Consider the following 21951-nt stretch of genomic DNA (forward strand, 5'->3'; position numbering starts at 1 on the left):
GCCATGCTGTCCCAATAGGGAGCCTTCTGCTGGGGCTCCTGCTCCCACTGTGCCTTCCAAATATATATATACTATAGAATGTGTATATGCTCTGGAACATCTGAATCAGATTCCACAGCCACCACAAACAGCTTTCTACATGAGCTCTCCTTTTCCTCAGCCAAACAGGCTCTTTGTGGACAAAAGAAGGGTGAAGTGCTGTCTGATGAACTTTGCTGGCCAGCCAAAATATAGTGCTGAGCTGCATCAGCTGCAGAAAACTGTCCTTCTGTCTCTCTAACCAGTTCACTTGCCTGCTGAAGAGAAACTATGTGGGTTTTTTTTAGTTGTCTGAAACGCAGCAGATCTTTATCTGTCATCTCTTTCCATAAGAAGAGGGGGTTTAAAAGTTTGCTGATGTTATTAACAAAGCCAGCTTGATTATGTAATGCTTTTTCTTTTCTGGTTTGTTTTTGTTAAAATCTGTTGCCTCCTAGTTTTGCAGACTGTCAACAAGGTTTTGCACCAGAAGATTAGGCTTAGTTTCTCCATAGTCCTTGCACTGAGATGGGCAATTGTAAGGGCCTCAGCATGTGTGGTACCACATCTTCCTCATGTACAGTCATCTCCACTTAGTCCTTTGTCCTCTGCCATGAAGTTAGTTCCCAGACCTCCAGCATGTGAAGGCCATCCACATCTCCAGCTGTTTGTGTTGAGGGACTTTGCTCTTTCTCAGGGATGGTGTGTATCTCCTCCAGCACAGTCTTAGACCACAGCCTCTTTAGAGCACTTCCCTAAATGCCTTAGAAGGAGTCTCAGGTGCATTGTTTAAAATACCAGACACCATTTCTGTTTTTTCAGTGTTTCTCTGATTGCATCTTAATTTTCTATTTTCATATGTGTCTAATTAACACTTAAACTTGTTCTTGAGGGAGCTTCTCCATTCAGCGCTTCAGATGGACCCACCATGTGGTCGGGATGGAGCTAATGTTCCTTGGACTGGCTGGATGGAGATGGTTTCAATGAATGTTTTGAAGCTGGGCCAGAGAGTGAATCAAACATGAATGATCATGAGTCACTTTGGAAAACAGCCCTGTTGAGGGCTCAGGGGTGACGTGCCTGCTGCAGACAGCTCCACTCGCACGCCCAGCGGCTGCACGGTGGCTTTGAGGGTCCTCCCAGCTTGTCCTCAGCTGCAGGGTTGTAGCTGCCACCTCCTTTGGGTGTGGGGAATGGTGTTACTGAGCGTGATGAGTGCTGAGTATAAATGAACCCGGGTATCTGTCATGTAAATGCTGTGTTGAGAGACTTGAATGTGATATAAAGGAGCTGGTCTCTGTGCTGGAGAGCCCTGCTGGGTGATTGTCCAGGAAGAGCCACAGCCCCGCTGAGGAGGAGGGCATGGTCCCAGTGGGTTTGGTACAGAGATCATGTCAGACATCCCATCTTGACATCCCACTATTTCCTGAAAAATCCCAGTATCATCATCTTCAGCATGTGTTTGCAGCAGGGCTCAGAGAGTGCAGTTTTGTGTGACATCTTTTGACTTGGGTTATTTTACTGCCTTCCCTGAGCTTGAGTGCTGCCTGTTCCCTTTGAGTGCCTGTCCTTGCAGCCATGGGAGGGGTCCCACATCATACAGGGTGTAGTACATGGTGCAAATAATGTTATGCAGTGATGGGGGCTGTCTGTGTCCCCTGGAGTGGCAGATACACCCAAGGAGGTGAGCCAGACCCCTTCATTTGTTCCCCAGATCTCTGGACCCCATAGGCAGGGACCAGACAGCGATGGCTGACCCCTCTGCATCTCTTCTGCACAGCTCTGTCCCACACACCTTGGGGTAAATGTGTGGGGGTTTTTGCTTTGGTGGCTGAGGGCTAATTTTCTTGTCCTTTTTTCTTTTTCTCTGGTAAAGGTAAACCCCACGCCGCAGGGCACGCGAGCACTGCTGAAGATGATGTACTGCCCCCACTGCCGAGGTCTGGTGTCGGTGAAGCCCTGCTACAACTACTGCTTCAATGTCATGAGAGGCTGCTTGGCCAACCAAGGGGACCTGGATGCCGAGTGGAATATCTTTATGGGTAAGGCAATATGGGTTAAAACTGCAGGTAATTCTGCACTGGTGGTGTGTCCCTCACCTGAATAGCATTGTGAGTGGCTGTGCTGAGCTGTAGCAGGTTTTTCAGGTATCTGTGATGGATATCTTTTCGTTCCACACCTCTGTGTACAGCACACCTTTTGCCATTCACATTAACCTCCAAATAAATGAGAATGTTGTGCTAGTGACTTTTGTTGCAGCAAGCTTTAGGAGGATGGAAGTAGCGTGGGCTTGTAGGCTTGGAATGTTTCTTCTTGCTGGACCAAGCATGTGTGCAAGCTGGTTTTTCTATGCTACTTATACTTTGCTGTCACTATACAGCTGTCCTTCCTGAAGTCAGTTTTCTTCTGTAGCCTGGGGCTCTCCTTGCCAGCCATGAAGAACTTCAGGAAAAGCTGTAGGCCTGGATTTTACACTAAAAAAATTGAATAGGACATGTCTGAATCTGTTTTAAACAGCTCATTTGGTGCTTGGCCATCATCCTTTTGCAATGTCAGCAGGTCTTGAATGAAACTGTGCTAGTGGTTTTGCCATCCTCTTCCTCCTGTTTGTTATTTCTCTTCTGTGCTTATACACAGCATCATTCAATACATAAAATTTAGACTGAAATGTTAAATCCTACTTTGGGTCAAGGCTCATCAGAATTGGCAGTGCATCACATTTTGGGGCACAGGCAGTAGATAATGTTAAATGTTTTCATTTGTGCTGCTTTTCCAGGAGGTTTGATTTATCTGTGATCAAGCATCCTTTGGGAACAGTCGCTTCCCTCTAGTTAATATGTGATGAAGTGCACATGTAAAGTATTTCTGCTACTGAAAAGGCTGTGGTACTCTTCCCATTCCACTCATGGGGGGAAAAAGTAAAGATTGTTAGAAAGAAAATATTCTATTTCACTAAGTTGCAAGATTTAAAAAAAAAGGAAATAGCTGCTAGCTGACATTCCAGGCTACATTTATGTCTTATAACTTGTTTTCCTCTGTTTTGTGCACTGGATTTTCACTTTGCTGCCCATGCCAACTGAATGTGTGCAGGGTGTTATTTTCAGAAGGCATTTTTGTGTGTGTGTATTCCATATAGGGAGCTAAATGTGCCACTAAGTTGGGTTTCCAAGTCATTCTCTGTGAGGCTGACACCCCAGCCCCCCAGTCCTCAGAGCCGTCTTTCTCATGAGAATATTAAGTATTTCAACTACAATTGTTGCTGAAATAGCTCAAAGCCAGGAGACTTACAAACATCTAGTCCAAGTAGAAAAGAAGAATCCCATGAAAGGGAAGGGCATAATGCCAGAAAACAGACAAAAGCACAAGCAGCTAATTGCTGTAGGTGGTATGCAGCTAAAAACGAACCTCGGGGAAGCCGGCGAGCCTTGTCACACGAGACTGATCAGGGACTGCATACAATAATTAAGATTATTAAACAAGACAAAATAAATACATGTGATTCCAGGTTGGAAGCAAAGCTTTCTTCTTGCAGTCCTTCCTCCCCAAAGGGCTTCTTGCCCACTCATTACTTAAGTGTGGTATTAAGCTTTGTTACATTTATTGTATTTGCTTGGTTCTTGCACTCCTGGTTGATGGTTGCAGTGGAATACAGATACAGAAAACTTAAGCTGTGCTTTCTTCAGACAATTTAATAAGTGAACAGATGCTGGTTATGTTCCAGACTTCGGTTTCTCTCTTAGTTTACCACTCAAGACAAATTAAATTAAATATATCTGCTGTTTAGGGCAGGGCATATGCCACAAATATCTTCTATGTGTGTATAAAGGTTTAAATTATTAAAGAAATAACACCTCAAAAATTTTCCCCCAAACCACCTCACAAAATCCCAAAAAGACATCTCCATGGTCTCAATGAGATTTTGCATTGTAGATTTAAGTGCCAGCTTATGGCAGTGATTTATTACAAGTCAAAAGCAGATTTTGAACCTATCAAATCAATCTAAAAATAGTTAAATCAGAGAACTTGCAGCAAGTCCTGCAAGTCTATATGAATGTGGGTGCGTGTGAAATACGCATTTGTGTGTGCTAGTGGGTCTATAAGTAAGTCAATTATGTAAAGCTTGGATGTAAAGTTTGTAGGTTTTTTGAGACAAGAAGACTTTGTAATTCCTTATTTCTCCAAAGTACCATTTAAAGCTGAGGAGTATGAAATAATGACCGAATTGTACTCTTTTCTCCCCTTTAACTATCTAAATTATTTCTCCCTCTATTCCTGACACAATTGTACACCAATTAGACAGGGGTATACTTTGTTTCAAACAGGCTGTTGGGGGGTTGGAGCTTTCCTGAATGAACAGTGTTAATCTCCAGTGCCTTTTCATGATTTTTTTTTTTCTCCACAAAGGTTTACTCTGCTCAAAGATGTCGAATTCAGGCTCCATATACATATCTGGAGTACTACTTTGTGTGCAAAGAATTTCCCCCCCTTTCCCGCTTAAAAAAAAAAAAAAAAAAAAAGATTGTTGTTAATGAATGGTCAAGGTCTTCCCCCTCCTTCCTTCCCCTTTTAAATCAGATCTTGGGGTTAAGACTGAAAACTGCCTTTTGTTCTTCAAGTCAGACAGTGAGGCTGAAGATGTGGGTTTCTGATTATTGGTGGCACAATGAGAAAGAATTGCTTTCCGTCATGAGAGTGAGGTGCTTTGTTGCCAAGGATTGTCTCAATGCCAGTAGCAAGGACAAATGTATGCAAGAGGAAAAGGGTCTTTAAGGGATGGTGCTAGCTGGTGTGTCTTGGTTGGTTTTTTTTTCACCTAAATCCACTTCTATCTCCCCATCACAGGAGAAGAGACAGTCTTTGTCATGCTGTGTGTTTGTAATACATGGACGGCATACGTTTTTCACTCTGACAGAATTGGGGATTTTGGTGAAGCAAGCTGAGCCATCTCACCGTGGCTTATAAATATCATTTACTTTGCACAAGAACTGGCACAAATAGTTGGTATTTGTAATCAACTCCTCTCTGCTCCCCATAATGGAAAATCTTTTTTCTGGGAGCTGAGCTGCTCAGAAGGTTGGCTCCTGGCGCTGGGGCAGGAGCCTCCCCTCCTGCAGGCAGCGGTGCTGGCGGCGCCCTGAACCCCAGTCAGCCTTAGCAACGTCAGCCGGGGCTCCAGAGGGAACCACTGCTCGCCACCACCGCTCTGGGGACACCAGCCAGCTCCTGCTGGGAGGTAAAAGTTTGCAGGATGTCTCCAAAATCAAAACTGTGGATGAGGCAGAGCCCCCCCACCCGCAGCTCTTGCTCCTCCCCACCCCTGTCTAATGAAAGTTTATTTCGTTTAGTGTTCCTTGCCAGTATCAATCCCAACTCCAATTACTACGTTCCTTATCTTTTCTCGCCAGCTTTGGCAGCTCTGCTGGAGGCCGAATGCATTTTCTCTATCGGCAGTCAAAGCAGAGGCTGCATTCCTGGGCTGTGATACATGCAACGCCATGGCACCCCTGCTAACAAAGGACCCAATTCGCTCTACATTCCCATGGTCTTGTGGATGGCCTGCCCGGCTCAAAGTTTACAAAGATGCCAAACAGCCAGAAGAATTGGGGTTTATGTTTCCTTTCAGTCTTTCACAAACACTTTATTGATCTGTGGCCTTTCCTGGCCACTCAGAGAATTAAGTAGTTACAAAATGGAATGATTTTTCTTTTCTTTTTTTTTTTTTTTTAACGTGTGCATTTTGTGTGTTTTATTATCTGTCTACTCATAATATTTTTATTTGAAATGAGCAGCTTCCTGCATGCTGCACCGGGATGTTCTTTATGCGCGTGAAAAACCCCAAAAGCTTTGACAATGATGAACACATTTAAGTTGTGCTCCACTTGTTTACAAAAGTCTCCATTTGGTAGCACATCAAAAGCATTTTTCTCTCCTCCGGCACAATGGTATATTCATGCTAGCAGTCATTACTCAGAGATTTGAAGCATCACTTTATTGGAGCCCACCACAATACAGTCTAAGACTCTTTGTTTCATTTGTTATTACCGTCTCCCTTTTTTTTTCCCTTTTTTTTCCTCTTTTTTTTTTATAATGCATTTAGTTCAGACCTGTTTGTAGTTCCTGACAGTGAAATTCCAGCCATGCCCTGCAAATGCTCTGTCACTGATGCTGGTGGTGTGTGCCTGCAGAGTGAGGGTCTTTCCTGGGGCCACCAGCTCCTATGGAGCTCACTCCCTAAACACCCACACCTTGGTGGAGCCGAGAGAGTGAGAGGGGTAATTGAATGATAGGCCTTTAACTAACACCCAGCAAATCTTTAGAATATTGACTTTTCTTTAAAAACTGGATTTACAGGCTAGAAAGGCATCTGCAATTCATGTTGGGGGTTATGGTTTTGGATTATTATTATAATTGTTGTGTTTTGTTGTTGTTTTTAATAATAATGATAATAACTTTACATACTCAAATAGCTTTGTTTTACATTTTTCATCATTTGTGGTTTTTTAATGTAGTTTATTTAACATGACTTGGGCACTCAGGCAGAGCTATTACTAAATTGTTCAGTATGTAGAGTTTCTTTATAGGGATTTAACAGATAGCCAGAGCCTACAGAAGTTTTCTGTTTGTGCAGAGTACCTTCTGCACGTAGGAGGAGGATGAATGTCACGAGAAAGATTAATAGCCTGAGTGTGAAACACCCATTTCTTGTTAATGGAAGGGACCAGGCATATCTTAGGAGTAGGGAGGAGCTCCTTGGGGCCAGAGGGGCTATTCTGTCCTTGTCACTCAGGCTAGGAAAAATTGAAGAATTACATCCAACTGGAAAAAGATGAGTTTGTGGCAGAGCATCATGAAGTGACGCAGGAGAGGAGACCAGCAAATGCTTTGGGGTTGAGGGACCACAGTGAAAGCTAACAGTAAATTAAGGTTGTGATGGGTGAGAAGAGACAAGAACTTAGTGCCAGCTGTATTCCTGGAGGCACCTTGTCAGGGAGAACCAGAGAGAGGGCTTAAATGCAGTGCAGGGTGAAAGCCTTAATGCCTGTAAGTAATTTCCCAGAGGAAGTAGTGGATGGTCCAGTAGCTGCTGGGTTTAATGATGCATTTGATGAGGACGTGCATGTCGGCACAGGAGGAGTGACCTGGTGTTGGCTGAGAGACTTTCCATCTCCCCTTGCTTAGAGATGTGCCAAATACATCATGAGTGCACAGCATTCGCCCTGCTCTCATGCAGACTCCCTCCCTCCTGCAAATTGTCCACATAGTGCTAGGAGTTGCAATCCCTTGGCTTCCCCAGGCAGGAAAAAGCCTGTAGCTCTCCATAAGGGAAAGATGGTATCAAGGATTGTCTTGGACCCTTGCATGTTGGTGCCTTGTGCTCAAGACCAGCATGGGGAAGCTGATGGCTTTGAAAGCAGTCTTGAAAAACAAATGACACAAGGCAACCTTTAATAAACGAGCATGGAAAGGAGAGTGTTAGTAATTCTTGTTCTGATGGGAGGAGCTGATTACAGGCTGCTGTTGGCAGGTTGTGATGGCTTTTGATGTACGTGAGGCTGTGGTTTGGTGCTGGCAGCCTCTAAGTGCCTGGTGAAGGTGTGAGCTCTGGGAACCGAGCAAAGTGTTTCCTGGAGATGCGTGCTGGTCAGAGGTGACAACTCCAGTGGTTAATGTCCACGTGCTCAAACTGTTATCCTTCCTAACTCTTATTCCTGAAGCTCCTCCGTGAAAAGCCTTCTTTTTTCTCTCTGTGTGTTAGATCCTCCTCCATTACAAACCTTTGGTTTTCTCTCTCTGTGTTAGATTCGATGCTGCTGGTAGCAGAGAGGCTGGAGGGACCTTTCAACATTGAGTCTGTCATGGACCCCATTGATGTGAAAATTTCAGATGCAATCATGAACATGCAGGAGAACAGCATGCAGGTGTCTCAGAAGGTAAATGGGCCAAAGGAACACTTGGATTTTTTTTATTGAATATGTTTTAGTTCCCTATTCTTGTCAATATGTTTTTTTCTTGAATGCCCTTTCACGTATATATAAAGCTAATGTATTATTTTGGGTGGGGGCTGTGTTGGAGCCTGGAAAAGGGAGGCTCTTGTGACCTCTTACTTCATAAAATCCTTTCCTTCTCTCACACAGGTTTTCCAGGGTTGTGGCCAGCCAAAAACACTTGCCCAAGGCCGGGCTGCTCGCTCTGTCTCTGAAAGTGGTTTCACTCCTCGTTTCAGACCCTACAACCCAGAGGAGCGACCAACAACAGCTGCTGGCACGAGCTTGGACCGACTGGTGAGTGCCTGGTCCTGCTGGTGCCTCACAGGTGCTTCATACTCGGTACCACAGTGTATAATTTACCATTTTTAATTGATAGGCTTTCTTAATATTCCTTGGCTGTCTTAAAACTCTCTAAGGGGTGTAATCTGCCCAGAGCTCTAGACATTAATTACCTCAGTGCTTCTATGTCAGAAAAGTGCCTGTGTTAAAAGATTGGCTTATGAATAATATGTGTTTGAGGAGACGTATTTAATTTTGTATTAAAAAAGTAAATCAACCATCAAAACAAAAAAAACCTTCCCAACTTCACTTTTACTGAGCGTTTGGTATTCTGGATTATGTATAATGTTCCTTTTTTTATTTTATTTAATAGGTTACTGATGTGAAAGAGAAGCTGAAACAAGCCAAAAAATTTTGGTCATCTCTCCCTGGCAACATTTGCAATGATGAAAAAATGTCTGTAGGCACTGTCAATGAGAATGAGTGCTGGAATGGAAGCGCCAAGAGCAGGTTTGGTGATGCTGCTGCCTCTGGTTAACCCTTTCCCTGTGTCCTGATCCTTCTCCCTGAGCCCTTTTCTCCTACAGGAGTGATCCCAGATCACCCAAGACAGGCTGCTGTCATTATCCCTTTTGTTTTTGTAGATGGGAGAGGTGGAATGTAACGCCAAAGTGTTGTCCAAGCTCTACATGGGGGTTTCTTTTAGAGGAGGGAACAGAGTGTGGATACCCAAATAGGTTATCTCTCCTTGGACTTAATCCCCTTACTAGTTGTCCATGGAACTGGGGAGATGATCTGTACAAAATCCTGTAGCCCAGCCACAGAGCAGAGGTGCTTGTGTTGTCTGACAGCACTGTTGCCCCAGTGCCCCCAGCTGGAGTTTCCACCAGGAACTGGTTTCTTTGTTGAGCAAGGGCAGGGGTGATGGAGGGTGGAGACCTTCTCTGCTGCTGAGGTCAGTGGTACAAGGGGGCCAGTGGTTTCATTCACATTTTCTATGGAAAAAAAGAGTTACAAAACTTTTATTTTTGCTTGTAAGGAAGAAATTGCCAACACATGAGTAAGCCAGAGTTTTTCTGTCATATGGTTTATGTAACTGTTTAACTTTTATTTTGGAAATAAAAGTTTCTCTTTTTTTTTTTTCCTGTTTGCTTACTGAGGAAATAAGCACAGTCCAAGATGTTACATTAAAATAAAAGGCAAAAAAGCAGTTGTCTGGGGTTTTCCAGCAGTTTTTCTAAGTAAAAGCAGGTTCTGCCCTTGACAATTTTGGGCCACAGCACTAAGCCAGACCTCATAACTTTTGCACTGTTTTGTGTGTGCCTAAAACTCTGTCATACTTTGCTAGGGCAGTGTTTTGGGTGTATGTGACAAGAAGTTGCTCTGCCTCCTGAAATCCTGTTTATCAGCAGGTTCTATGGGCTTTTCATAGCAGATGCCCCCAGTTTATGCAGGGGAGATGGAGACTTGGCAGCCCTTGGCAAGGAGACAGGTCAGGCTGGATAGCCTATGTAGGTTGGGCAAGATAATTTGTTTTACTATTTTCTCCATGAATCCAATAAGGTAGAAGTTTGGTAGTCTTCTACACTTTGGTCTCAGACTTCTTTGAAACATATAATATTGATCACAAATAATGATAAAACTGTCACCACCAATTATCATCATCATTGTCACTCCCATATGTAGGACAGGGTTTGAGCATGCTTTTTAGAGTATGCTAACATCACACTGCCTGGTGCCCAGGATCAGTAGACTGTGCTAAAGGCTTTTCTCTCTCTTGTGGTACTGATGTTGGCATCATAATTAAGAAAAGTAATGTTTTCTTCTGTTAAACTGATCTTTCTAGCAAGTCGGGTAATTGGAGGAAAGGGGAATGTATCCTATCCCTGCTGTATAAGATGATACTCCAAATACCTGTCTCAGGAAATGTATTCTGTTGGGTTTTGTTACTCAGTCTCTCTTTTAAACCAGGAGGCTGTGCATGTGTTCAGACCTGAGCATGCACACCTTCTGAAGCTGAGCCTCTTGGCTCTCCCCTTCTCTGATGTGTGGGGCTACAGGGTCTCATCTTCAGCATCACAGATGTTCCTCCTGCTGGGGTTATTAGGGAAATTGCATCTCACGTCTCTGTGGTGAGAAGCACACATTCAATATCTCAGCTTGATGGTTAAGGTCCATTATTTAAAGGTTGAATGACACTCTTGCCTCCAACAGTTACTATAGGTTTCTGTGGGATAACTATGACCTCGAAGGTTGTGTTCCCAAAAGTGTCATCTAACTGGCATCAAGGCATCTCAGAACCTTGTATTGCTCTGCAGCCTACAGCGAGCTGATTTATGCTGTTGAAAGCCATTATTACCATAAACTCCAGATCTTCTTTTCCTTTTCAAGTTGTGGCATTGTGTAAATGAAAACAGTGCTTCATTCCACATGCTGCAGAGATTGCAGGGAAGGGAGCTGGGGTGAGAAGGGCTGTGTAAGGTGTAGCATGTGGAAGGATGCTGTTGGGCTCAGATGATCACCCAGACTAAAAGCAGGGATGGCATTGCAGAGTTCCCGTGGTGTCACAGGGACCCTGCTGAGCTGCAGCTCTGGTCCCAGCAGGAATGGTTTCTTTTCAGGTATGACTTTGCAGTGACTGGAAATGGTTTAGCAAGTCAAGTGAATAACCCAGAGGTTGAAGTGGACATTACCAAGCCAGACATGGTGATTCGAAGGCAAATCATGGCTCTGCGGGTGATGACCAACAAGCTGAAGAACGCCTACAGTGGGAACGACGTCGACTTCATTGACATAAGTATGTTTGCTGTTGTTTGCCTTTTGCTTTTTCTTTTTTCCCTTTTAATTGGATTTCATGCTAACACGGGTAGCTGGTTAAGCTTCAGCTGTGGGTAAGCGTGTTAGTGAGGAGGGTGGGAACCAGCCTCTCCGACAGGCTGTGTGAGGAGGGGTGTTCCCACACAGCCATAGAATGGTTTGGGTTAGAAGGGACCTTTAAAGGTCATCTAGTCCAACATCCCTGCAATGAGCTGGGACATCATCTATTACATCAGGCTACTCAGAGCTCCATCCAACCAGCCTGAGCTTGAGTCTTTCCAGAGAAGGGGAACTTACCACCTCTCTGAGCAGCCTGTGCCACTGTGTTTCATCACCCTCATCTTAAAACCATTTCTTCCTTATATCAAATCTAAATCTACTTTCTTTTAATTTAAAACCATTACCCTTGTCTTAATGCAACAATCCCAGCTCTCACAGTCTGTCCTCGTAGAAGAGGTGTTCCAGCCTCTGAGTAGTTCTGTGTCCTCCTCTGGACTCCCTCCAGCAGACCCTTCCTGTGCTGGGGGCCCCAGAGCTGGATGCAGAACTCCATGTGGGGGTCTCATGAGTGGAGTAAAGGGGGTGAATCCCCTCCCTCGACCCACTGCTCACAGTGCTTTGGGTGCAGCCCAGGTGGTGGTTGCCTTTCTGGGCTGCACCCACCGCCCACATGTGATGACTGCACACAGAAATCACATGAACCAGGGGACCCACGCTTACCTCCCATAAAGACCAGAACAGACACACTCTTTCCTTTTCCCCCTGCTGTCTCGTGCAGCCAGCGGAGTTCAGCAGGTGTGTGTTTGTCTCCCCAGGTGAGGAGAGCAGCGGGGAGGAGAGTGGCAGTGGCTGTGAGCTCCAGCAGTGCTCCCCGGAGTTCGAGTTCAACGCCACCGAGGTCACGGGGAGCTCCAACAAGAGCGACAAGACCGTGAACACTTCTGCTGCCACCAGAAGTGGTCTATCACGAGCAGCCTTGCTCCTTAGCATTTTGTTCTTGGCCATGCAAAGACAATGGAGATAATTGTGCAGCATAGGGGGAGGGGAAAAGACTTTTATTTTCAAAGGTAGAAGGCACCTGCTTTCACTTTTATACCATCTAGAGACTTTGCTTTTTAAGTTAATGGACAACAGTGTACAGTTTTTACTATGTTGCCACTGGTTTTAAGATACTGATTTATTTTTTTTTCCCTTGCTATCCTGGGAATAACAGGAATGGGAAGTACCAGTCTATCCCGTTCACCAAGAGTCCATGTTAGAGGTGGATAACAAAAATGTATATACAAGCCTGTAGTTAGCTCTGCATTTGTGTCTTTATCACTTCTTTTTTTTTTTTTTTTCTTTTACTGTATTTCTTATGAAAACAAAAACCCCAGGGTCTTCTCTTGGCCTGTAACAAGTATGTGTTTCTGAAATGAGAAATATCTGTACAGAAGCAGGTTTTATTTATCATGTTATCTTATGAGGAAAAAATAATTGCCCAACAAGCAGAAAATGTTTCATGTAGTTAACTTCCCATTTATCCACATTATGTTAGTTGCCTTATCTGGAGAGAAGTGGAAGTCATTTGTCTTAATTATGCAGTAAAACAGAAGGTGAAGGCAGAACTGGTCATCGTGCCAAGGGCCTCGTTTGCTTAGGGCATCCATGCCAGGAGCAGGTTATGCTTGCTTTACAGGAGGTTTGGTTAAATTGGAAGGGACTACAGAGAATTCCCATTCTGCAGATGCTGAGAAGAGTTGCCAGTTTGTTCCCCGGGATCCTTGCAATCAGCTGTAACTCCTGTGGGTCAGTTCCCAACGTGCATCCCCCGTGGGAATCAGGCATTAAACTTGTTCGGTTGGAAACAACTTGTCGTCTCGCAGATCCAAACGCCAGCCTGTGTCTTGTCTGCACGTTTGTTAGCTGAATGCTGGATGGATTTTGTAACGGTTTTGGTTCTGGTTTTAAGGAATCCTGTGTGGGAGGGCAGGTGGGGAGGGCTTGGGTTTGTTTTTGCAAGAGTTTTGTTTCCTCTCTGATGGGCAAAAGAGGAGGAGCAGGCACTGTTGCAGGTACATGGAAGCAGGAGCTGGCAGGGCTGAAGATGCCTCCTTTTGGGTGAGTTTGGTCTCCTGGGATCTGATGCCCAGCACCTGTAGCTTTTCGGCACTACCTGAGACACCTTCCTCTCTCTGCCCGTGCTGTTGGAGTTGGAACAATGTTGTGGTGAACAGCAACTCATGAATAAAAGAAATGTTTATTTTTAAGAAAAGAGATGAAATAATTTTTAAAAGAGTTTAGCAGAAGCAACATCTTTGGAAAGACTCAAAATTATTCTGCACGTCTCTTCCTGCTTTGGATAGCCTTTAGGTCTGGCTGGATGCCTGGATCTGGGCAGGAAAGCAGTCCAGAGAGAAAAGGTTTGCTCTATTCCACCCTTGTGTCATAAAGGATAATTTTCTATTTTTATATTGAAGCATTAATTACTTGTTAGCTCAGGGTCAGCATTATACTCAACTTTATTTTCACACCAAATTTCTGCAAAGCTATAAAGACAGAGTATTCTTGGCTGGTATAAATAATCCTGGAGGCTTAATTTTACTAGAAGTAGCCAGTTATTTATTAAAACATGATGTTAGTAGAGTTAGGGATATTCTAGTTAGATTATTTTTCTTTAGAAAATAAATCATGGAACCATAAAATTGAAAAAATTAAAAATTTATGTGTGGGAAAAAATGGATTGTAAATAGCTAAGTTGCCTTGTGAGGAATTGGAAAATGTGCTGATACTTAGAAACTACCTCAGTTCTGAGGAATTTCCTTTCTAGCTTTGTGTGCTATTGCTTTTACTTGGTAGAAGTGAATCTGGTCTCCAATATGTAGCTGAAAGAGTTATCCCTATAGACCTTGTTAGATTGTTTTTAATTTAGAGGGTTGAACTACATCCAGCTGTTTTCTTTCAGCAAAGTTCCCTAACAAAGAGGATTTCTGAATTAAATATTGCTGATGGTTTCCATGACTTTTCCTGATTTGTTTGGTTTCATGGCATTTTCTGATTGCCCTTTAATTATTTAAATGGTTCTAGCCATTTGAATTTTAATCCTGAAATAAACAAACCATAGATGCACTAGCATTGTAAATATATCGCAGTAGGGTCTGACTGGATAACCCTTCTGGCTCGTACCCAGCTGGCAGGCCAGCAGAGTTAAATGAAGAAAAAAAGAATAAAAAAAATAAAACTTCTTCAGAGCTCTGAGATTGGTGGAACAAAAGCCCTTATGTTCGGAGTGGCTGCCTGCTCCAACATCTCCCTTCTTGGCCTAAGTGTTCACATGTAAGAAAGTTGCTTGCAAATTCTTCTGGTTTTGAGTGTTTCAGCTCAGCAAACAAAAACACTTCTTAATTTACATTTATCATTTTACAACTAATTATTATTCCTTAGTTGGGTACAAGCCACCAATGCAAGGACCTCCTGTCAGTTTTAAGCATGTCCAGTTGATTTTGTTAATAGCACAAGAGACTTCCGGTATATAAAGGACAGATTTGTCACCTGGGGCTGCAGGAAACAAGAGTAAACATCAATATAGGATGATCAAAAGTTGTGTTCCTGCTTTTATTTTGTGTTTGTGTGTGAAGTTGGCTCTCTGACATGAGCTTGTAAACTAAACCATTCGGGTAGGGATGAGACATGCTGCTCACTTTGAGGAAGGCATGTGCTCCCCTTTTTCAGATTTTTTTCCCCATATAACTAGCGCCATTATGAGCATGATTTAAAGAAAAATTTCCATATATAGAATTAATTATTAAAGTTAATGGAGCTGGTAAGTGTGCTTCAAATGCAAAATGAAGTAGAAAGGTGGTGTCCTTGGCAGCATGGGAGGTGCAGTCTCCCAAAGTGCTGGAATGAAAAGATCCAGCTCTTAATAGGATGTGTTTTAACAGCTCAGTGCCTGTCCTGAAATGGCTTCAGAAATGACACATGGAGAGGGAAAAGGAGAGCATCAGTAATGGGACTGTGATCAGAGTCTCTCATTTTGTGTTGTGTTGGTGCCCCCCCAAGTCAGGACAAATGGCCAGAGCAACAAGAGGAGCCTTCCCACACTCCAGGGCAGGTCCTGCTCTTCTCCTCCTGGCTGAGCCACCTTGAGTTTGTCCTCACAGGCAAGGTGGTGTTTTAATTCTGCAGAGTGCAACCTCTCAGAACCTCTCAGTGGTCATTTCTTAGACCAGATGGTGCTATTGTTTCCATCACCATCCTGGAATTGCTCTGATAGATGCCTGGCTGGACCAGGCAAGCCCTCTGGTTTGGTCCTGGCTCCTTCCACATCGTAGCATCTGGTGTCGGGCATCTCAGAGCATGGCACATAAAAATCCCTTCTATCTGTTTGGATGCTTTTACTTATCATGTGTCCTACAGTAGTTGCCAGCCCTATCTGTCACCTTTCTGACAAAGTCACTCCCTTCCTTCCTACGTGCAGCCCATGGTGTGAATGTGGCAGTGTCCCCCATGGTTGACAGCAGTAACCAGAGCAGTGGAAGCTGCTGCTTGTGCCCTTCACCTGCCAGCACAAAACCACAGCATTTTCTCTTGTTCCTGGGGAAGCCCATGCCACTGGCACATCTCCACAGCCTGGAGTGGTTGACACCCAGGTCTTCCCAGGGCAGACAAGCCTGGAGCATCCTGGGCACCCTGAGAACCAGCGACTGGGGGTGGGGAGTGAAAGCTGGTGGGCACTGCTGCTGCAGGAAATCAGAGCCTGGATAAATCCATCTTCTTATTGAAGGAAAACTACTTGGGGTTTTGATTTTTTTTTTAATGCTGATGGCTTTCTTTTTCCATGTAAGCTCAACTGGGATAACTGCAGAGTCTCTGCCAGAATATGATGGTCAGGGGACACCTACCTCCAATGGTCCACAAGCCAGCACTGCAGTTCTGGGAGGCTGGCAGGAGGATTGCCTGACCTCTGCTGCTTCTTCCTCAGAATGTTCTCCAGGACAGGTGGTAATTTAAAAATAAGTGTAAAATGTGTAGAAGGGGATGAAAATTGAGGCAGAAACACTGCAGTCCTGGTCCCAAATGGTGAAGTGTTCTGTGCTTCATGGCATCTCTCAGATAGCTGGGAGTTAATGGTGTAAGATATATGGAAGACACAGGTTGGTTAGAGATGATGCAATAGTGGTGGTTTTAGGACCACCACTAACCCTAGTAATAGTTTTAATTTCTTGATAATGCTGCTTCAGGAATCAGGTTTTCTGGGTTTGGTATGCTTTTCTTGTTGCTTAATCCTCTGCTGTGGTTTGTTTGATTGCTTGTAGCTGTGTAAATTGCCTGGGAAGACACAGCTCTTTATGGGCTTGCTGTAATGCTAGGTTAAGTGTGCTCAAATTGCAGTAATTTGTATCTAATGGATTACATGGATTGAGAGCCCTTTTATAACTGTTGGAGCAAGGAGGGGCTGCCAGCCCTGGGAGGAAGGGAAGGCATCCTGGGCATGGCTGGCCCATTTGCCCCTCTTCTCTGGAGAACTGTCCTTTTCATCATCCCAGGGGCTGGACAGCCTGGCACAGCTGAGGACCCAGCTGGGTGCAGGAGGAGCAGGCAGCTGTGGCAAAGAGGCTTTTGCTAAACCCAGAAGGTTTTGGGGGATGCTGATGGGAAGTCCTGGTGTGGTATTGCCTTCCTCTAGTTACTCTCCCTGTGCTGTTGGGTGGGTAATTGCTGGGGATGTTTTTCCTCCCTGGACCTGCTCTGCCTTGACCAAAAGGACCCTTTTGCCTCTTAGCCTGCTCACTGTGATTTGGCCCTGTGGTTTCTTGTTGCCCTGCCTCCTTTTTCCCAAACCTTTGTTGTTTGTGGTGGTGCCTTTTGTGCATTCCCTGTGTCTCAGCAGGAGCAGAGTGGGAATGTATCTCAACTGTGGATCTTTGTAGCCTCCCTTGGAAGATTATCTCCACTCAGCACCAGTCAGAGATTGCTGCAACTGCTTAAACAGAAGTTTTGATTTTAAAAGCAGCTCTTACTTGCGTCAACAAATCTGCTTTGCTTGTTAGTCATTGACATAGTTTAGTGATGGACCTGGCATTCCTAGGTTAATGATATTCTTAGAGGTCTTTCCCAGTCTTAATGAATCTATGATTCATTTCAACAGCCAGGTGATGTCTGTCTCTCTGATGGTTTCACAGGAGCTGAGTGGGAGCAGCTTCCTCCCTATCATAAAATCTGGGGTGCCTGTGCCCCTCATTCATGTATTGCAGCAATACAATTCCCCTGCACAGCTGCTCATCTCCCCAGCGTGTCCTGCCACACTGTCTCCCTCTATGGGCATCATTAATTTGTGTAATCCCATGCAAATCAATATGCTAAACCCCTCATTAATTGGGTTACTGATTTATACTAATGAGACTTAAAATCTTGGAGAAGTTTGAAGGTATTTGTTTCTCCTCTGACAAGCTATTGTCTGCCCCACAATGGCTGGCCCTTGGCTGGGCTGGTAATTGCCTCCTGACTGTATTTGCATCAACATAATGGCAAGGATGTTAGCAGGAGCTAAGACATCTTTTCTCTGAACAGGAAAATTCAGGATTAGCAAGGTGGAATGCCAGCAGTTCCTGGCAGCCCTGTTGTGTAGGGTGGCTTCTTTTCACCTATAACTCGGCTCTGTTGGTTGTTTCCATTATTAACCTGCTTTTCTTCTGGGCTTAATAAGCTCAGCCATAAAACTCAGGCCTGCCTGAAAACTTGGCATGGTAGGAATTGGCCAGACTTTTTATTTTTTTCTGGTGGGAAGAACTGATGATTATTTTTAGAAGAAATTGTTTCGTCTGTGAAGTTTAATGGGTTGAAATGCTATTTTGGCATTCACAAGCCTTCAGACCAGCTTTGTTGAAAACCCCATTTAGCATCACCAATAACACAGTAATGCTGAGGATCCCCAGGGACAGGCAACTGAAACAATAGCCGGAATTGTACATTTTTAAAGCTAATTGTTGTACATGTTCAGCCATTTCCCCCATGCCACTACCACACACTGCCTGCTGCCTTGTGCAAGATGCAAATCTGAGGACAGTTAAGTCCACAAGAGGCATTTCACTGACGTTTACAGGAGGTGCATCTGCATTTCCAGGGATTCTCTAATGGAAGCAAGTTCACATATCTACTGGATTCCTGCAGCAGAAAGGCAATTTTTTTTTTTTCTTTTTTTTTTATGGCTGACTTCATTTTTATCTTCATAACAGAGTGATGCTTGTATTGGAGCTGGTATGTGCAGTCCTAAATATATCATTTCCTGTGTGGCAGGGCTCTGGAGGCAGCTTTCAATTAATGTGTCTTCACACCACCCCTCTGATTTTGGGTGAGCAGCCACCCTGCCTTATTTGCAGGTGAGGAGCCGTGCACCCTTATAAATGGATAGTGGAGTAAGAGAGTAAGTGGCTTTCACTTGAACTAAGTGACTTTGTTGTTTGCTCTGAATTTCCTGTGTACTAACATAGGCCATGCTGTGTTCCAGGAGGGTGCTTTAGGTAAAATGCCTCTTAGAATGAGACGAGGTGATGACTTCTAAGAGTGGCTCCAGGGCCTTTCGTGTTTTGGGGCAAATGGAGACTTTGGCTGGTGTGTCACAACCTTCTTCCTTTGCTTTTGTCATAGAAAGAAACAATCCAAAATTGGGGGGGAAAACTCAAAAACACGATCACTCTTTATTCATTGTTAAATTCTTGGGATGGTTGTGCATTCAAAACCCCTTGAGTATTGAACAGGAATTTGTGCTACAAAACAGTGGTGGGATTTTCAGTTTTGAGCAGGAAGAGTTGGGGGTCAGTTTAGAGTGAAGTCTCTTAGCAAGCCAGGGGCCAAGAGAGTCCGTGTTACAAAGAAGCTGTTGTCTTTGACAGAGGGCTTCTGGAGCCTAGCTGTCTGAAAATAATTAGCCAAATAAATTAGGTGTGCTCCATGCTAAGTAATTCCGACGTTTGGCTTCCTAGGGGAAGGGATAATGTACATACAGAGATACCTCAGCTTGTCCTTTGTCCCTGGGAGGGGGCACCACGGAGAAGATGGGGGCTGTTCTTTGCACAGATAGTGACAGGCAGGAGAAGCTCTCGAAGCCTTTTGCTGACCAGGTGATGGGGTGAATCCCCCAGTGGATGGTGGGTGGGCAGAGCTGCCCTCCTTCCCTGTGCAAGAATGCCCTGCCACTGAGGGCATGTTTGACTGCAGACTGGTGACAAGCACTGTAAAAATTCCATTCCATGAAGGTGTGCTCCATCCTGGTGGTGCAGGCACGGTATGGGGCTCACACAGGAGCTCCCAGAGTTGTGGGACTGGCCCAAGAGGTGCTGGTTAGAAATGAGAGGGAGACAAGAGTGCCTTGGGCAACAGCTGAGCTGTATCACTGCCTTGTCCTTGTTTCCTGTTCTTTCTTTCACTCTGTTGTTATTTAAAGTGCATCCCATGCATCTCCTGGTGTTGTATTAGCTGCTCCTTTCCTGAGAGGGACTGGCAGTAGCATCTTTGGGCCCACATTCCTGTGCTGGTTTTCTCTATCAAAAGACAGTGGGAATTTCAGCTTTTTGACCACTTTTATAATCCAGCATTGCAAAGGCGCTTGCTGGTCACCCTCCCAATGGAGCCATGCTCACCCCTTAGGGCTTTCACAGAGTGTTTTAATCCTGCTGCAGGATGGGAGCAGAGCAGGTGTTTTGGAGCCTGGATGGGAGAGAGATGCAGGTGGCAGCCAGCCAGAGGAGCCAGGTTTGTATGTGGGTTTTGCACTGCGTCCTCCAAGTGTTCACAGCAATCAGAAATGAATTTGCAACCTCTGGAAGGGAGAAACTTCCCCCATTACGATTTTGGCCCCATTGCACTGCATAGGGTGGTTTGCTCCCTTCCTCAGTGTCCTGCCCTTGCTGCTCACACATGGAGCATTAAAGAATCAGGAATCCCAGCTGTGAGGAGTTGTTAAACCCATACAGTTGTGAGGTGCATGGAAAACATGAGTAAAGCAATGACCAAACCTATATATTTATCCTATCTCAACGAATGGAGGAAGCAATGGGTTCCACCCTTGGTTTTCAAAAGCATTAAAGGGAGAAAAAAGCCCACTAGCACACAAAACCCCTCCAGCCCACCATGGGCTGCACATGCCCAGGAGCAGACAGGACCATGGCCTGGAGCCGAGCACAGGAATAGTCCTGGCTGTGCTGATCCCAGACTCCTGTGAAAGTGAGCAGTGAAATGATGTCTCCACCATGAGAGTGAGAATCCAGGCTCTGTGCAAAGTCCCTTTCCTCCAGGAAGACAGGGATTTCCAGGACCTGTGTAAGGAGCCCCGAGGCTGTGGTGGTACAGCTGCCTGCAGCACTGGCAGTGCCTCAGCTAATCCTGCTCAGGGTATTTGTGGTTCTCCTCTTCTGGGCCCTGCACTGAGACAGCAGCGTGGTTTTAATGAGAGCACAAAAGTTAAAACTGGGGTTTTTCTACTTTTAAAAATTAGTGGCAGACTGTGGCTGTTCAGGTTGCTATTTTAACTGCTCCAGATGTCAAGCACGGCTCAGCCAAGATCAATGCGTAATCTGAAGGAAATACTACTAATTTCAAAGGAATGTGGTCAATATTTAAATATTTTGGATCTTTTTAACATGTAGCCAGTGGTAGTGGTCTAACTGGGCTTATTAACTCTGCTTTTGGAGCAGTGATTCTATTAGCATGAATTAATGTCTATTAACATTATTGATTTCCATTTATTTTAACGTGAGCCCGTAACGATACTGGTTATTTTAGATATTCTCTGAGGCTGTACTGAGTCGGGAGCTGTTGGTTTAAGGCCTGATCCCACAAGCTTTTATCCTTCCAGTTCCTATTTAAGCTCTGACTTAGCTCCAAGCCTGCAGAGTGGCTCCTGCTGACTCCAGCAGCAGTTAGGTTGAGCCTGCTCCGCTCCTGCTTCATCCAGCCCCAGCGGCTTCAGCTCCAGCTGCACAGAGCTTTGCTTGTCCCTGCATGGCCAGGGTGGATTTAACCCCTGGAGCACACTGGTAGCCACTGAAATATCCCCTCTGCTTTACCTGCACATCACAGTGGGAGCCAATCTTGGCTCTTACACCCAGCAGCAGTGAGTGGGTTGGACCTGGTCTATATATTAAATTCTATTTCTAAATTAAGCCCAGGTAGACCCATTTCCCCCCCTCCCTCCTTCTTTGACTTTTTATGCCTATTAAATGTATAAAGCACTTAGAAGGCAAAGGGTTTGTAATGAGTAACAGAGTCTTCTTGAATGCTTTGTTAAAGGTATGGAAAATACAGAAAGCTTTGAGAAAAAAATTTCCTTTAAATTGAGTTGTAGAACAACTTAAAATAACAGTTGGGGAATAAGCTAGAAGTGGACCCATTTTTCAACAAAACACGAAGTCCATAACTCATCATTTTCTTAACAAAATATCTGATTTCAATAGCTGTTGGAATATTTTCCTTGTAGAGGTCACACATTTTTAGTGGAAGACGTATCTTTTTTTTTTTTGTTGAAAACATTTTTAAAAGCCAAATTATTCCCCCTTTAAAAAAAGTTTTAAATTACTGGTGAAATTACAGAAAAGTTGCATAAGAAGAAGATTATGATCAGCCCAGATATTTTTTTTTTTAAAGTAGGCATTCATGAAAGAAAAAAAGAATGCCACAGATTTTGGTCTGCGTCAGAGAATGCTCTCATTAAAAGGAAACCTTCAGCTCCTTTGTCTGAAGAAACCTCACCCTTTGTTCATGTTTAAGAGAAATGGTTCTAGTTACTGAGAGTGTTTGCCTTGCTCAAAAAAAATGTTTATGTGGGAGATGTTTTACATTTGAGTGACGCCAGAGAGCCAAAATGTGAAGC

The 21951-nt window shown here is 44.4% G+C and overlaps 2 protein-coding genes across 2 annotated transcripts in view; both read left to right on the forward strand.

The window, feature by feature from the left end:
• Nucleotides 1-14681, forward strand: part of GPC4 (glypican 4) — a 67209-nt gene extending 52528 nt beyond the window's left edge. The window contains exons 4-9 of the mRNA XM_021548377.2: nt 1895-2060; nt 7819-7949; nt 8154-8300; nt 8659-8795; nt 10907-11082; nt 11918-14681. Of these exons, the coding sequence (XP_021404052.2) occupies nt 1895-2060; nt 7819-7949; nt 8154-8300; nt 8659-8795; nt 10907-11082; nt 11918-12126 (966 nt within the window). The 3' untranslated portion in view covers nt 12127-14681. The remainder of the gene's footprint in view (nt 1-1894; nt 2061-7818; nt 7950-8153; nt 8301-8658; nt 8796-10906; nt 11083-11917) is intronic.
• The window catches only part of PLS3 (plastin 3), a 763062-nt gene that overhangs the window by 234163 nt on the left and 506948 nt on the right, over nt 1-21951 (forward strand). The gene's annotated exons all lie outside the window — the stretch shown is intronic.

Source organism: Lonchura striata, chromosome 14, assembly GCF_046129695.1.
Source record: "Lonchura striata isolate bLonStr1 chromosome 14, bLonStr1.mat, whole genome shotgun sequence".
Taxonomy (NCBI): domain Eukaryota; kingdom Metazoa; phylum Chordata; class Aves; order Passeriformes; family Estrildidae; genus Lonchura; species Lonchura striata.